Consider the following 15,857-nt stretch of genomic DNA (forward strand, 5'->3'; position numbering starts at 1 on the left):
ATGTATGATCTGCGGATCAAGCCCTGTCAATGCCTGACATCACTCTTGTCCTTTCTATACCAGGGTAGCACACTGATCCACAAATGGTGTTATTGTTTCTTCTGGGGTTGCTGGTAAAAAAATCCACTCCAAATATAGTAATCCAGGTGATATCTGTTCGATAAGAGCCAAGGGATAAGGGGCAGTAGGATATACAATCAGTCTAACAGGTACATTGACCTGCTGGCGATCTGCCTGGAATAGTTCAATATGCTCACACACTGTTATTATTTCCCTCCTTGCCTCAGGGGTTATTTGATGTGGAGATGTTAAATCTGGGTCTCCCTTTAGCAAATCAAGAAGATTTTTAATTGTTGGGTAGCTATACCAAGGTATGTTCACACACAGTTGATTGTTCCCAACAGTTTCTGGAGGTCATTCAATGTCATTTCTATATTAAGGCATAGCCTTTACAACGTAACAGTACAGTAGGTTAATATATGCCCCAAGTACTTCTAGGGTTCTACTTGTTGTATCTTTTCAGGGGCAATCTTAAGTCCTGACTGAACAAGCCGGTTTTGCAATTGCTGATAGCCCTTCTGTAAAGCTTCCTGCTCCTGTGTTGCTAACAGAATGTCATCCATATAATGATATACTACAAGATGAGGGTTTTGTTGTCTAATTGGATCGAGTACTGAGTGAACTTAACGCTGATAAATAGTAGGGCTGTTTTTCTTCCCTTGTCTTAATACTTTCCATTGATAACATTTCATGGGCTGTGCATTATTTATTACAGGTACTGAAAAGGCGTATTTACTCCTATTATTTGGATGTAGTAGAATTGTAAAAAAACAATCCTTAAGATCAATTACAATTAAAAACCAATTCTGATGTATCGTAGTAAGGTTTGGCAAACTCGGCTGTAAAGCTCCCATAGGTTCCATTACTTTGTTTACTGCCCTGAGGTCCTGTAAAAGTCTCCACTTTCCATCTTTTTTTGGTATTACAAAAATTGGCATATTCCATGGGCTATTAGAGGGTTCAATGTGTCCTGCTTCTAGCTGTTCTTGGACAAAGTGTTGGATATCTTGTAATTTCTCCCCTTTTAGGGGCCACTGATCAACCCACACCGGCTTTTGTACTTTTAAAGTCAGTTGTAGACAGGGGATCACAATTGTGGCCCCTTGCCAAAAGGCTGGGTCTGAATGGTTACATTCCACTGTTCAACAAATCTCTCCTCCATAGGTTCAAGGGATAATCCATTACATACAGCTGTACTCATCCTTTCTGTCCATCCGGACCCTCCCTAGGCAAGAGCCTCTTACTGTGTTGTGGGGCAGATGTGCCACCTATGCCAGTAACCAAGAGTGAGCCATTTTTCAATTCCCAATCTAGTCACATTGTGTGATGATAGAAATATCTACTCCTGTGTCTGACCTTCAAAAGTTCTGCCCTGAATTTTTATTGTCACAATTGGTTTATTTATCTGAATTGCAGTGGCCCATAGAAGATCTTTAACTCCTGTACTACCAAATCCATCAGCACCCCTCTGAGTTGACGCTGCCTGGGGTACCCAGTATGGCAATATCAGAAGCTGAGCTATTTTTGTTCCTGGGGAAAGTAATGAAATCCTGATGTCTGCAACAATACTTTTATCTCACCCTGATAGCCCGCATCAACTACCCTGGGAATTACACTCAGTCCTTGCATGGACATACTAGATCGACCCAAAGGTAAACCTACCATTCACGAGGGTAATGGCCGATAGACTCCAGTTGAAGCCAGGTGTGTTACATCTGGCTCTTTAAGAATCAGTTCTGTGGTAGTAAGGAGATCAAGTCCTGCACTGCTGCCTGTTGCTGCTCAGAGCTCGTTAACATCTCAGCCTGGCTGTGGAATGCTTGAGGGTTTCTCCAAGGAGCCCAGGCATTTGTTGGAGTGCTGGACCTTGCATCCCTCCTCCTGCTTCCAAAGGAGGTATGCCATTCTTATCATATTTTGATCGACATTGATTAGCCCAGTGAGTTCCTTTCCCACACTTGGGACAAGGTTTAGAAGGTGGTGGGTTTTGTTCTTTTCTTTGTTTATATACTTTTTAAAAGTTTTCTACATGAGAAACAAGCTCCCCTGGGTACTGGTTGCTGTCATCTTTGCACTACCTATAAGGCTGTAGTAAAGACCTGTGCCTTGTGGCTCTGGGTACCTACATCTTGGTAAGCTTTCAGATATTCGCCAGGCTGCTGGGTTTTTCCTCTGAGTGGTACAAACCCTGCTTGACAGTCAGCATTAGCGCTGTCATATGCCAGTTGTAATAGTAGAGCTTTGTCTGCTTCAGGGCTATCTACCTGATGAGAGATCGCCACATGTAAATGATCTATAGATTGCCAATATGACTCTTGATACCCTTGTCGGATGGTTGCAAAGGAACCTGTTTTGCATTCCCCATCAGATACCTATCTCCATGCTATGGAAGCAGATTGGGAGGCCTGGGTGAACAAGTGCTGATCTTGCCGGGCTTGTACAAGGGAGTCTCTTTACTGCCCTTCGCTGATCAGCATGTCATAGCCTATTGGTATACTGTCAGCCAAATTTTTCATGGATTGCATTGTACAGAGCTCTGAAAACTCAGTTTTCCAGATAGAATACTGGGCTCGCATTGAACTGTTTTTACAAGTGCCAGCCAATCCCATGGAACCAATTGATACCCATGAGTGACTGCCTCCAGTATACCTGTTGTAAATGAGTTTTGAAGCCTGTTGTCATTAATGATTTTACACAGTTCTTTAAAAAACAGGTATGGCAGGGACTCATGCCACGGCTGCTGATTGGGTTTTAAGATTGCTGGAAACACCACAGGATCTCCGTTGCTCAGTGCCTCCTTAAGGCATGTCTCTATCTTAGATTCTCCTCCCTGAATCTCTACCAGGAATGCCTCCACTGGGGAGGTGGAAAATCAGAATGTACAGATTGTAATTCCTTATCTTTAACCTTTTCATACTCGCTTCTGCCAGGGGGGTAACAGGAGTTAATTCATTCTCCTTTGGGGATGAGGTACTGACAGGTTCTGGTATTTCTCCTGTCAGTGGGTGTGAAGCCATGTAAATCAATTGCCATGTAAGAATGACAGAGGTCGGCAATGCACTCCCTAGGTCTTCGTTAGTTTTAAGCTCCTGTCTGACCTTCCACCATAATGCTAAATCAAAAGTTCCATTGACCGGCAACCATTTACAATACTTAAAAATACAGTGGAATAACTCATGTAGTTGGTCATCTGTTACTGAATATCGGGCAGTGTTCGATAATTGCTTTAAAACTTGTATGTAGTGCTTTTCTTGCTTAGAAAACCCTGACACCATGACTTACAAGAAAAAGAGAAAGAAAGAGAATCCCCTTATGATTAAAGAGAAAGAAGAAAAACCGTACGCTAGCAGCTTCCCACAGAGAGGTGCTGTCGCCTGGCACCCACCAGATAACTTAAGAGGAAGAAAACAGCAGCTTCCTACAGCCAGGCGCTGCTGTCTGGTAGTGAAAGACAAAAAAAAAGCCTCTTCTATACTTTTGTACACCAGCAGCTTTCCCAAGCTGGGTGCTGCTGGGTGCTGCTTTATGGTACTTACCAGCGGAACAAATGTTGAAGCCTGGATGCCACATTCCTCCTTCACATATGAGCACACCGCCATCTTCAATTTTTTGTACAGCTCACACAGGGCACCATTTGTCGGTCTCAGTCAAGCAGGGATCAGGGCAACATGCAGAAGAAAGACAAACTCACACCAGTTTGTTGAAGGGGGGACACTGCCAAGAGCAAATGCTGCCACACTGAGTGCCAGCTCCCACTTTATTCCCACTTGTTTACATAGGTTTGGTTTTACTTCTACATCCTACTGACCTTCAGGTTTTATCTGTTTACTGCTCACACACTCACCATGCATTCTGCAGGCAGTGTTCTGGCCTGCTGTTTCTGACGCTCACAACACAGTGTTCTGAATGCTGCCTCAGTTTCCCACAATCATTCTTCTAACCTCAGGGTCAGTTTACATTTTGCTAACCACCAGTTCTTAATTTCCACACACTTTACTGCACAGAAGGTCTTGCAGAGCTTATCATCATTTACTTTCTACATCCCTCCAGGGTTTTGAAAAATCATCTCCCACAAAGGGGTGTGAAAGGACTCTGCATTCAAGCAGGCTCCAAACCTAAGGAGTTGTAGGTGGCAGGAATAACAGTCTGTGACAGTACAAGACTGTGGGCAACTGGACACACAGCTATTCTGCAGACCCATGGCAGTTGTGACCCATGGCAAACTAAGCAGGAGGGAACACCACTGAGGGTGCTAAATGACAGATATGAAAACAAAAGAGAAACAAAAAATAACCCTTCCAACACCTCAGTCTTTCCAAGGCCTTTGTTCAGGTACCACATGCAGCTTTGGTCTACGTAGCTTTTGGCTAAACAGTTCAAGACAGAGTAATCAATTACAGGGAGAAAATCTGTATGCAAGCAAGAGAAGTGAAAGGCCTAGGGTGCGTGACCTGTGGGGAAGGACTTGGTTTGTGCTGCTGAGAGAGGAGGATGTTGAACAAAGAAGAAATTTAATAACCTTCGCATTCATAATAAATGCTTGCAGAAAACAGATCACCATGATAGACAACATGTTAACGGCAACAAAAAGACTCAGAACTTTATAAAATAATTTGCAGTCATAAGAGTAGCAATATTATCTGGTAGATTGCACAAGTAAGTGGCAGTGTCTTCATTGCTGTAAGTCTTTAAAAACAAGTGGTATGAGCATCTATCTTGCATAACCCTCTCTTGAGCACAGGGATAGCCTGGACAACCTTAAACCTTAAGAAGGTCTTTCACACAGAATCACAGAATCATTCAGGTTGGAAAAGACTCATGGGATAACCAAGTCCAACTATCAGCCCTACTCTACAAAGCTCTCCCCTACACCATATCCCCCAACATCTCATCCAAACGACCCTTAAACACATCCAGGGATGGTGTCTCCAACCCCTCCCTGGGCAGCCTATTCCACTCTCTGACCACTCTTGCTGTGAAAAATTTTTTCTTAATGTCCAGTCTGAACCTCCCCTGTTGCAGTTTAAAGCCATTCCCCCTTGTTCTGTCACTAATCACCTGTGAGAAGAGACCAGCACCAACCTCTCTACAATGTCCTTTCAGGTAGCTGTAGAGAGTGATGAGGTCTCCCCTCAGCCTTCTCCTCCTCAGACTAAACAGTCCCAGCTCCTTCAATCGCTCCTCATAGGATTTATTCTCCAGGCCCTTCACCAGCTTCGTTGCCCTCCTCTGCACTTACTCCAGGTGTGGCCTCACCAGTGCAGAGTACAGGGGCACTATCACCTCCCTACTTCTGCTGGTCACACTATTTCTGACACAAGCCATGATGCCGTTGGCTTTCTTGGCCACCTGGGCAACTGCTGGATCATGTTCGGCTGCTTGTCAGTTCGAACCCCCAGAGCCTTCTCTCCCAGACAGCTCTCCAGCCACACCTCCCCAAGCCTGTAGCCATGCAGGGGGCTGTTGTGTCCCAAGTGCAGGACCTGGCACTTGGCCTTGTTGAAGCTCATCCCGTTAATGTTGGCCCACGGATCCAATCTATCCAAGTCTCTCTGTAGAGCCTCCCTGTCCTCATGCAGATCAACACTCTCGCTTAACTTGGTGTCATCTGCAAACTTACTGGTGATACACTCTATGTCCTTATCAAGATCATCAATAAAGATGTTGAACAGAAATGGTTCCAACACCGAGCCCTGAGGAACACCACTTGTGACCGGCCACCAGCTGGATTTAGCTCCACTGACCACCACTCTCTGGGACCGTCCAGCCAGCCAGTGCTTGACCCAGCAGATTGTTCATTCATCCAGGCCATGGGCAGCCAGTTTTCCTATGAGAATTCTATGGGGAACTGTCAAATGCTTTTTGAAAATCCAGGTAGTCTTTCCAGTCACCTAGGTCTGTATTCCACCACTAAAAGCAGATTTAGTTTTTTATTCAACTGCTAAGGTTTTGAGGGAAGAGGAAAAAGAGAAATGCTATGCCAAGTTGGAATTCATTCAAGACTGCTATACAAACAGATAACACCCATCATTAAATCTCCCTATAATGATGACTATTGTCCTTTATCTTACTCTGAGCATTACCTGTCAGCAAATAATAGATGTAAGCATTTCTACATTTACTACTTTATTAAACATCAGATCAGTTATGCAAGCCACTTATTAAAAATAGACTTCCCACCATTAAAGTATATTCTCATGGCTTATTAGCATTTCCATGCAAACAGACAAGCAGGTACATTAGTCCCAAATACAATACACTGAAACAATAAAATGTCAAATTTTTCTGCTTCAAATTTCTCTCTGGTTCATTTGCACAGTATCAGAAAAGTTACTACACAAATAGGCTTAGTCTGAAGTAAAAGTGTACAGTTAAACAAGCAGTCTATAAACTTCTATTTAGTTTCTAACATCTTTGCTAGTACAAGCAAACAGTGTTGACAGTACAGGATTTCTTACACAATAAGCAGTAAAAGAAGGAGTCGAGTACACAGGAAATGGAGGTAATTTGAGAAAGTCTAACAGATAAATGACATTTTTCACTATTATTACTAAGAATCCACCTGCCATTTCTCTGGGATCAACGAACTTCTCTAACAGGCTTATAAAATACTTTGTGTTACAAGTCAATAGCACCATTTGTCTGTCTTGGATTCATCAGTACATACCCTAACTATGCAGTCTACGCTCCTCTTGAATTAGCAGAAGCACATAACTCCCTACTTAACAGTCTGGTCTTTATCCAGCCTTAAAGCCAAGAGCCACCAGGAGCCTCCAAATGAAGGGCAAGTCAGACACAAGCCCTTAATGTGTCATATTTCTCCAGGTTAAAACAAGCTTAAACTGATGAGCACCTTCCTGTGAGTCTGGAGCAGCCTGCCACATTCTGCTTTCGTGCTTCCCAGGCTTGCAAGGGCACGATGGTATTGCTCCTTGGGACTAAGAAACTGCTTCCCCCAGGTGAGACAGATTCAGTGACTTTTTCCCTCTTCTCCCACTCCCTTGCAAGCTGGATCAGTCACCCTTGCTGTTCTGAAAGACCATTCTATTTGTCCTTGTTTTAGGGACTAGGGTTCACCCTCCATCTCTCCATCTGTCCTTCTTCCTGAGCATCTAATCACTTCAAAGTTAATTTTCTCACAAGCATAAACCTCTCCTCACTGTGTATTCTGAAAACTCCCTAAACAATCCCAGTTCCAAACCAACATCCCTTATGGAACAATACATGAAATTTCTGCTCTTTAATCAGAAGCATTAGAATGACTTCTCATAAGCATGCAGTATAAACAAGGAAGTGGTTCCTCTTGTGCATAATAGTATGAAGACACAGCTGGGGTTAGTTCTGAGCAGCTAGTAGTTTAATTATTCTTGTCCATTTACTTTCAGTAAAAAATATCTTAGTTTGTACTTACTGTTTCCCTGCAGCCAAGATGGTAAAGATTTGAGCAGAGCAAAAAATGGCACCCATCACTACACTGAGGACAGTAGGTTGGTGGTGGCACCAGCCTGGGACCCTCTGCAGTGTCCCATGGATCACTTGTCATTCCCAAGAAAGACACTTGTGAGTGAGGACACTGCTGCAGCAGGATTTAGAAAGTCCTTCAAAGGTATTTTTTCTAAATATGCATACAGTCCCTTTGCTTGGTTTCATGCAATGTTTCTTGACAAACTGCCATTCACCATTAAAGACTATTCTAGGCCCCATAGCAAGCTGTAGTTAATAGTACAAACAAAACAGCTTTGATGGCATACAAATGAGAAGTGGGGTCAGTGGTGAGGTTTTTCCATCTAGAGGAGACTGGTGCTGGATAAATTTGCACTACTTTCATAGACATGGCTGATGGGGATGTCTGGAAAATAGCAGAAATCAGGGAGTCTGAAACCTTGGAGGAAACACTTATAGACACTTTTCACTTTATTCCTTGTCCAGACAAAGCTAAAAAGGAGCTCTCTTTGATGTGCTCTGTAGCAAAATCTTATGGTGTTTTTGTTGTGGGCATTTAATGTTCAGTGGCACTTAGGGTTTTGTGGTGGTGGTTGTGCTCATTCATGTAAAATTAGCATTTTTAAGTAACACAATTGTGCCTCGGGATTTGGTTTTTTCCTAGATACCCTGGTTCTTTCAGGTGTGGTAGCTATAATTTCTCATAGTGCAATGCAGCTATTTGGAGCTAACATTTGGAAGGTTTTGTGGTTAACGTCTGTAAAAACTGTGACTTAATCTGTAAAGATATTCTCACACAGAGAATACCTTTATTACTGTGACTAGGCCAACTGAAATGGGCCTAGTCATTTTGGTTAGCTTCAAGTAAAAGTTTAAGATATAGCTTAAAAAGCAATGTCTCAGATACACGGCTCTTACAACCACGGGTGTTTGCACTTTACTCTTCATACAGCCTGTCTGATGAGTTAAGGATGGTAATTTGATCACTGGACATTTGCAAAACCTACAGCTCCTCTGGCAAAACCTACAGTCCGGGGGGGGGAGGGGAGAGAGAGAATCCCTTGGGCAGGATTAAAACATTACCTCATCACAACTAATGTGGTGCACAACACTATTGCTTGGACAGAAGTCAGAAAAGATCTTCCCTCGGGTCTGCAGTGTCAAGGAGAATGGATGAATAACTGTTGACTTTGTGCAAATTAGTTTAAATTTCCTAGATAAATGAAAAACCATTCTTTTGGAAGGAATAGCTCAAAAGGATATGGCAGATGATACTGTGGGCTGATCTGATAAAGCAGACCCCTACACAGAGTTCTGCGGATGAATAAATACAACTCAGTGGCTACTGAAGCATATTCTCTGGGATAGGGCACATGCCATTTGCAGCTGTAAATCATACCCAATGACTTGCCTCAGCTTTTGAGTTACTAGGATAACTGCCTAAAGTCTATGACACAATAATTTAAATTAGGAGAGCTATCCCAGATCCGCCCAACATGTGGATTGGAATTAGTCTTTTTTCTCTTTGATAGACTTTCCCTGTGCTTACCATAAGATTTTGCAGATGCAATGATGGGCTCCACACAGTTTAGTATTATAAAGCAGATCATTATTTACGGTTCCAGACAACAAATGAGACCAAGTGTTATGAAATGACTTTACTGTTTCTTCTGCTAACACTGTAAGTGGCAATGCCACATAAAATAAAACACTAAGTAGATCAACTGGTATTAAGTGAAATGATATTAAGGAAATCATTGGTCGTAGCACACATGATATTTTTCAGACTTCCTAAGCCTGATGTGTTTCTTTGGATTGACCTAAACCATCTTCTTCACAGAAGGAAAAAGATGCTGTTGATGAATAAGCTTCCTGGTGCTGAGGAGCAGAAGCTGGCTGTTCCTGTGCTACTTTGTCCTGAACACCTCACCCTGAGCTTTAGCAGCTTGTACAGACGAAGCATCTACAGAAGCCCAGATGCCTTCATTTTCTATTGGGAAACTAACTCAAGGAGCTGAATTCTTTGCTGGTTCTGTCTGGCATTTGTTGACAGCACTGGGTTATTTCTGTCAGCCAGGTATAGGCTCTTGAGAAAGTGAACAGAAGATGCCAGAAAACAGCATGAGTCTAGGAGGGAAAGGAGAAACACCTCTCCCTGGGTATTAACTGGCAATGACAAATTACACCAAGAGTGGTTCACAGAGTAATATACTTGACCAGTAAAACCCAGACTCTTTTGGGAGCACAAACAACTCAAAGAGCATGAGTGAAACCATCTGATAGATCAAAGGGCAACAGCAGATTCATCAGGGCAGCGCAGCTGAAACCAGCAAAGTGTCAGATGGCTCTTCTCCACGAACTGGCACCTGACAGCTCTTCCTGGATGCCCCATGGGGTCCAGGGCCAGGAAAAAGAGGAAGCATAAAGGGGAAGAAGACATTTGGCAATGAATGCATGTTAACACTTGTTCTTGAAACGAGAGTTTCAAATGGAAAAACAGAGAAGATCCCTCCTTTTCAAGCTTTACCCTTTATGTATCATCATACAATGCTCTGGAATGCTGTAATTTCTCAGACAGATGGAAAAAAATAGCTGATACTATGGGGGAAGCTCTATGCTAATTAATAGGAGTGAACACATGCTGTTTAATATACCTTGGACAGTAAACATCTTCCTGATATACAAGTTCAGGGTTTGTCAGTTCTCACTCACATGTGCTGTGGATGGAGCATCACTGGGCAGGGGCCTCCGGTGCAGTTTAGGGCAGCTCTAACCCATCACAAAATGCTGTGCTTGTGTTGTCACATGCACAAGGACAAGGGCACTGAAGCACTCTTTTCTCAGCTGTGTCTTGGTATGAAGGTGTCAGCGCTAGGGAAAACTCTGCACCACTGTATTTATTAATTTTTCATACCTTGATATCCATTACACTTAATTTCATCCAGCGATGATCCACGTAAAAAAGAATGTTAAAAAAAGAACGCTGCAGTTTTGGTTCCAGCTGAGTAATGCTGGCAAAGGGCAAAAGACGGCCTAAAAATTACTGCAAATGTTAATGCAGACATGATTTTATAGACTGTTCAACAGTTTCTGCCTCTCTTTTGATAAATTTATATATTTGTGTGTTCATGTATATATATTTTCATATATAATTTTGTTGATAAGTTCAGAATTGGACCACTTTGACTATTCCATTCTGTTCCCTCTTCTGTACCATGCCTATCCCCACATTATCTCAATAGCTTCCAAAAATGACTAAGTTCATGACTACATTCATGTTTTCTGTTCCACTGTGGAGGGCCAGAAGAGTGCAGTGCAGTGCAAGTTTTGGCTTTTTTGCTTTTGCTGGATGTTTAGTTATATGCATGTATATAATTTCATCCTTATATAAGCGGATTCACAGTCCAAGGGATGCTTTTCATATTTGCACTGACCCTCCACCAATCTTTACTGAATTACTCTGGCCAGAACTTTTACCTCCCAGATTTAAAGCACAATTTTGTTTATGTGGAGAATCTAGAGTCTTGTCAGTAAAAGTTTGTACGTGTTCTGGTACTAAGATCTTTATGCTCCAGATATAACTGGACTAGGTAATTATTTTATTCCTATTTTTCTTTTCATTCCTTCTCATTTTACTTTCTTGTTATTTTGCAATGCAGCTGATGGTTTTTGTTCAATGCAACATCATATTGTGTAGGGGTTCCCCAAGGAAGCTAAATTTCTTTATACAAAAGCAGAATTAACTCTCACTATTATGGTTCTATGTTCCAAATGAAACTACTCCTAAAGAGAGGAAAGGACATTCTTTGAGCTACTATTATTTTATAAAGTAACTTTAAGAATGTTCTTAGTTGTCTCTTTGTTTACCTTTGGGATCTTCAGGACTTGCTGGTATCACTGCCGTTGTGCTCTAGGTCTAACTGTGCACCTTGTTTGGTCAGTCTCATTCCTGCTTTTCTACCATATAATTTTTGTTATCTAAATGCCATGCCTACATAAGCTATACACTTGTAACTTGAACAACAAGGTAGACTAAGCCACACAAAACTTGGCTTTTTCACCAGGAGAAAAACATGGCCTCTGCACAAGCGCTCAGACTTGCGAGAGTCTGTTACTTTGTAAGCAGGCAATATACAGGACACTGTGCAATGATCTGCTGGGAGTCATCCACCCTACACTTTCATATGTCACTTTCAAAAAATCCCTGAGAACTGCACTGCAGGTCTTTGTGTAACAGCATGCCCTGACGTGTGCAGGAGCTGAGGGACAGTTGCCAATTGTTACTTGGAAATGGGTGTTTATTCTCCAGCATCCTGCATCTGCTGCTTAGCTAATACTGCTATCCATCTGCTGTGATGGACACTGACAACTCCTAGCATCTTCTCTTTCCCTGCTGCTGGGCTGCAGAAAATGCAAGTGCTGTCCTCACCTCCCCCACAGCTGCTAGCTGTATCTGTGTTTCACTCACAGTGTGAATTGTAGAAGGATCTTTATTTGGCAATTGTCATGGCCCAGCCACCAGTGAGCCACAGCCTTCTCCAGCCTGGGACTCCCTACTGGTTTGATTCCATTCCAAAAACTTTTTGGTTACTGCTTTATCCTGCTACAAGACCACACGGTTTTTCAGAGTGCTTTTCTTTATTCACCAAGGCTTGGGGTCCTTGCAAAAGGGATGCTGGGCAGTTTTTGTCACTCCTCTCCACATGCCTGACAGCCTGCTTGTTCATGGGGACAGAGCCCTTAGTACACCCTTCTGAAGCACATGCTGTATCACAAACTTTTGCCTTGATTCTCTTTTGCATTCAAAAGTTTGGTGATACAGTGTGCCTGTGTCTTTACAGCATGCTTGCACAATGCAAAGTGCAAACTTCAGTTAACAAACCAGCACTGGGCTTATGCAGTGTAATCTGTTGTCATCCACAAAATTTCAAAGCAAAATTGTTTGAAATGACAGAAAATCTGTTCTACTTTGGAATGAATATTTGTGAACTTGTAAAAATCCCTGTTACTGTGCAAAGGCAAGACATTGTTAGCCAATCCATCAGATCCTCAGTCTAGCTCTCAAATATTAGACTTTAACTGGCTAATACTACAATCTGCCTCTAAAGGAAAAGTTTTCCTAAATTCAAATACTTTAAAAAGATGGCAAGGTTCCCCCTTTTGTACTTGAAGGACTTTTCTAATATGTTGAACATTTTAAAAACTTAAAACTTAGGATTTCAACAGAGAAGAGCATCAGAAATTTACAACCACGGATGTGGAACTGGTTCACCTCCAGTAGTTTTCAGGTGTGTTCCTATTTTTCAGCCACAGTAAGACACTGGTGTTGCACTCCCAAGTCTGAATGATGGCAGACGCCACCAGGAGGTGATTTTTTCAGAAAAGACCATGCACATAACACTCCTTCCTTCAGTTACATGCATACAGCCTAGTGCTGCTCTTCTTTCTGTACTCTCATACATAAGCTAGGCATACTACTTTACTGAGACACATTGCTAATTCATTCAGCACAGACAGCCTAATTGTTTCATATTAAGTATAATAAAAGAAAACTAAGCAAAACCGATGAAGCCCCAGAGCCTTTATGCACAAGACTGAGCTGCCTCTGATACCATACTGTTACAAAGATGTCTCCATTTGCATTGCATCAGTACATATTTATGATATGCTGTGGTATAATTTAGCAAAGAATAAGAATCAGCTGGTACTACTTTTCAGCTCTACAAATGATGCCTTAGATGAAGATATTGCTGCCCAAGGACTCATAGATGTGCAATGACTGTGCAGCTGGCTCCACTTCTGCTGATTAGAAGCAACTATCCCAAATAAAGAGGAACCACTACAGAAATCCAACCTCTCACCTAAAACCTCCCTGCCAACTGAATTCAGATGGCTTTATAACCGTAACAGGGGGAGGAGACCTGTGGCTGAGAAATGCATTCGTCCTGCAGTCACCTTGCAGGAGATAAGAAAGAAGGTAAGAAGTGAGACAGGTGGATGTACTTAGCGCCTTCTCCAAAGTGATTAGTCTTACTGTTGTCAAGAGAAAATCTGCTAAAGTGTAAATCCACTCAGAGTGGGAAAAGGATGGTTGCATGTTCTTTAAATTTCAAAGATTTATAAGAAATGGATAAAAAAATCTCAAGTACAATACATTCATTAGCATGCATTCTCACCTAGTAAAGATAGTATCTTTAATCTTCCCTTTTATATTAATCTAGATTAATTTTATTTATCAAATCTACCACATGAATGACATTGTAGTATCCTTTAATTTAATCAGGAAATATAGCTACTGAATATTTTATTAATGACTTGTTTTTTTCAGTAACTGATATATTTTTTCAAGGCAAGTTGTGCAAGGCCTAACTTAACATAAAAACAATTAAAGCAAAAGAGGAATGCTGAGTGTATCAGATGTTAGTTAACTATCAGTGTTAAAAAGTTTAACAAACACAAATGACATTGTATATCAGATTCTTTTTGCTATTTCTGTAATATTAACATTATGAAATTCCTGTGCTATCAAAGTGGTAACAAACAAATGTAAACAGTCATACACACTGATGCATGTTAGTTTTTTAATTCCTATTGATTATGTTCAACAAAAAAATCAAGATAGCTGAAGAGCCTGACCCTAATTTTGCAAACTGATCCATGCACACAGCTTTTAACATAAGACACAGGAGCTCTGGGTGGATGCAAGATCTGTATTGGTGGATCACTTTACAGGAAGGGCTCTTTGTTAGGAAAAACTGGACTAATTATGCTGACAAGTGGAAACTGGTTACTTATGCGGTTAAACTATCTAGGAAGCAACTAGATTATACTACTTGCTCCCAGAACTTGTGTAGGAGTGTTTCCCCAGAGCAAAATCATTAAACTGTGGAATAGCTTTCTTCAAGCATTTATTGTACAAGTTGTATAATTGCAGATTATTCCCTTAGGCCCTATAAAAACATCTTCTAGTCGCACAGTTTAGAAATTAAGTGAGTAAATATAATGGTATTTCAAAAATCTGAATCTCCTTTAATCTTCTTTTAGTCTATTGCTTTGTTTAGCTAACCCTTTACTAGACAATGAATTGGCGGAAATCTGAGTCATTTTGGTTGTCATTAAAATACTGTATATAAACAGGAAAAGTCAGAATAAGGCATTCTCAACACAAGCTTGAGGAACATACATTTTCATGCCCTGTGGAACTAACAATTCAATTTCTTCCCAGAAGTAGTGGAATGTTTTTTGCATATAAATCCCCAAATACTTTTTGAATTTTACAGATAAAAAGCATTATTTCATACATCAGTTTTAAAAGCATTGGCTTGGTATTTCCTTCCAATTTGTCTGCTGCAGGACTATGAATCTGGAAGGAAGCAGTTCAAAGAAACTCATGACCTACAGAGGACACTTACTTCCATAAAACCAAATTAAATAGTATTTTTTTTCAAATGCCATCTAGAAACACTGGATAGATGTATATGAAGTATACACATTATGGTAGGTAGTTATTAATCCCCATGTTTTCACCTGCCATTATTACTGCAAATAACAGTTTCCATGACATGCCTTATGGAACAGTTTACTATTTTCATAAGCAGTCACATGCATTGAAGGTAGGATCACCAACCAGTGCATTTGGCACCCCAAAGCAGAACCAGAGAGGCCAAGCTTACAAATCTCTCTTGCTGAATGACAATTTAGCTGGTGTATGAAATGACAGATCTCAGCTGAAACAAAGAAGCACATTGACCTAGGACATTTCTTCTGGAGCTGCTTCTGCTTCCTGAGTGGGTTTCCCTTCAGGTTTGCTGTCATGGATGGGAGACGGGTTACGGCTGGGCTTGTTGCTGTCGTGTGTGCTGTGACCGCTGGCACTGCCAAGGCGAGTTGACGCCACCACAGCTTTTACTGCAGCCTGAGAAAGAGAGGATCAAGCAAACATTCCTTCAAGGACAAGATCTGCCAGCATTGCAGCCTTTCCATCATCCCATTAGGGAACGTAACAGCATTCAGTCTTCATGGTATGTCACATTCAGATACCTGCCAGGGCCTGGACAGATTTAGAAGGCCACCATAAATACTGGGTTGAGGTTTAAAACTGCTGCTTTCACAAGGTTACAAGTTGGCCAACATGAACAGAATTTTTTTGTTTCAGCTGAACGTGTTGCATTTCTTTTTAGAAACTACTTCAGATCTCCTGTGTTGGATGGCAAAAAGAAAGTTATTTTCTGCAATAATAATAACAACAGTATTATCACTAATTGTATTCCATTAAAAAGTCACAAAGGAAAACAGTATTTATCACTATTGCACTATTGCATATGCCAAGCACAATGGTGCAGAGCATATAGGCA

General features: G+C 41.4%; 1 protein-coding gene across 1 annotated transcript in view; it reads right to left on the reverse strand.

Annotated features, from left to right (window-relative positions):
- Nucleotides 1-15,857, reverse strand: part of CAMK4 (calcium/calmodulin dependent protein kinase IV) — a 226,028-nt gene that overhangs the window by 2,855 nt on the left and 207,316 nt on the right. The window contains exon 11 of the mRNA XM_074931666.1: nucleotides 3,597-15,418. Within this exon, the coding sequence (XP_074787767.1) occupies nucleotides 15,254-15,418 (165 nt within the window). The 3' untranslated portion in view covers nucleotides 3,597-15,253. The remainder of the gene's footprint in view (nucleotides 1-3,596; nucleotides 15,419-15,857) is intronic.

The sequence above is a fragment of the Athene noctua genome, chromosome Z (genome assembly GCF_965140245.1).
Source record: "Athene noctua chromosome Z, bAthNoc1.hap1.1, whole genome shotgun sequence".
Classification (NCBI taxonomy): Eukaryota; Metazoa; Chordata; class Aves; order Strigiformes; family Strigidae; genus Athene; species Athene noctua.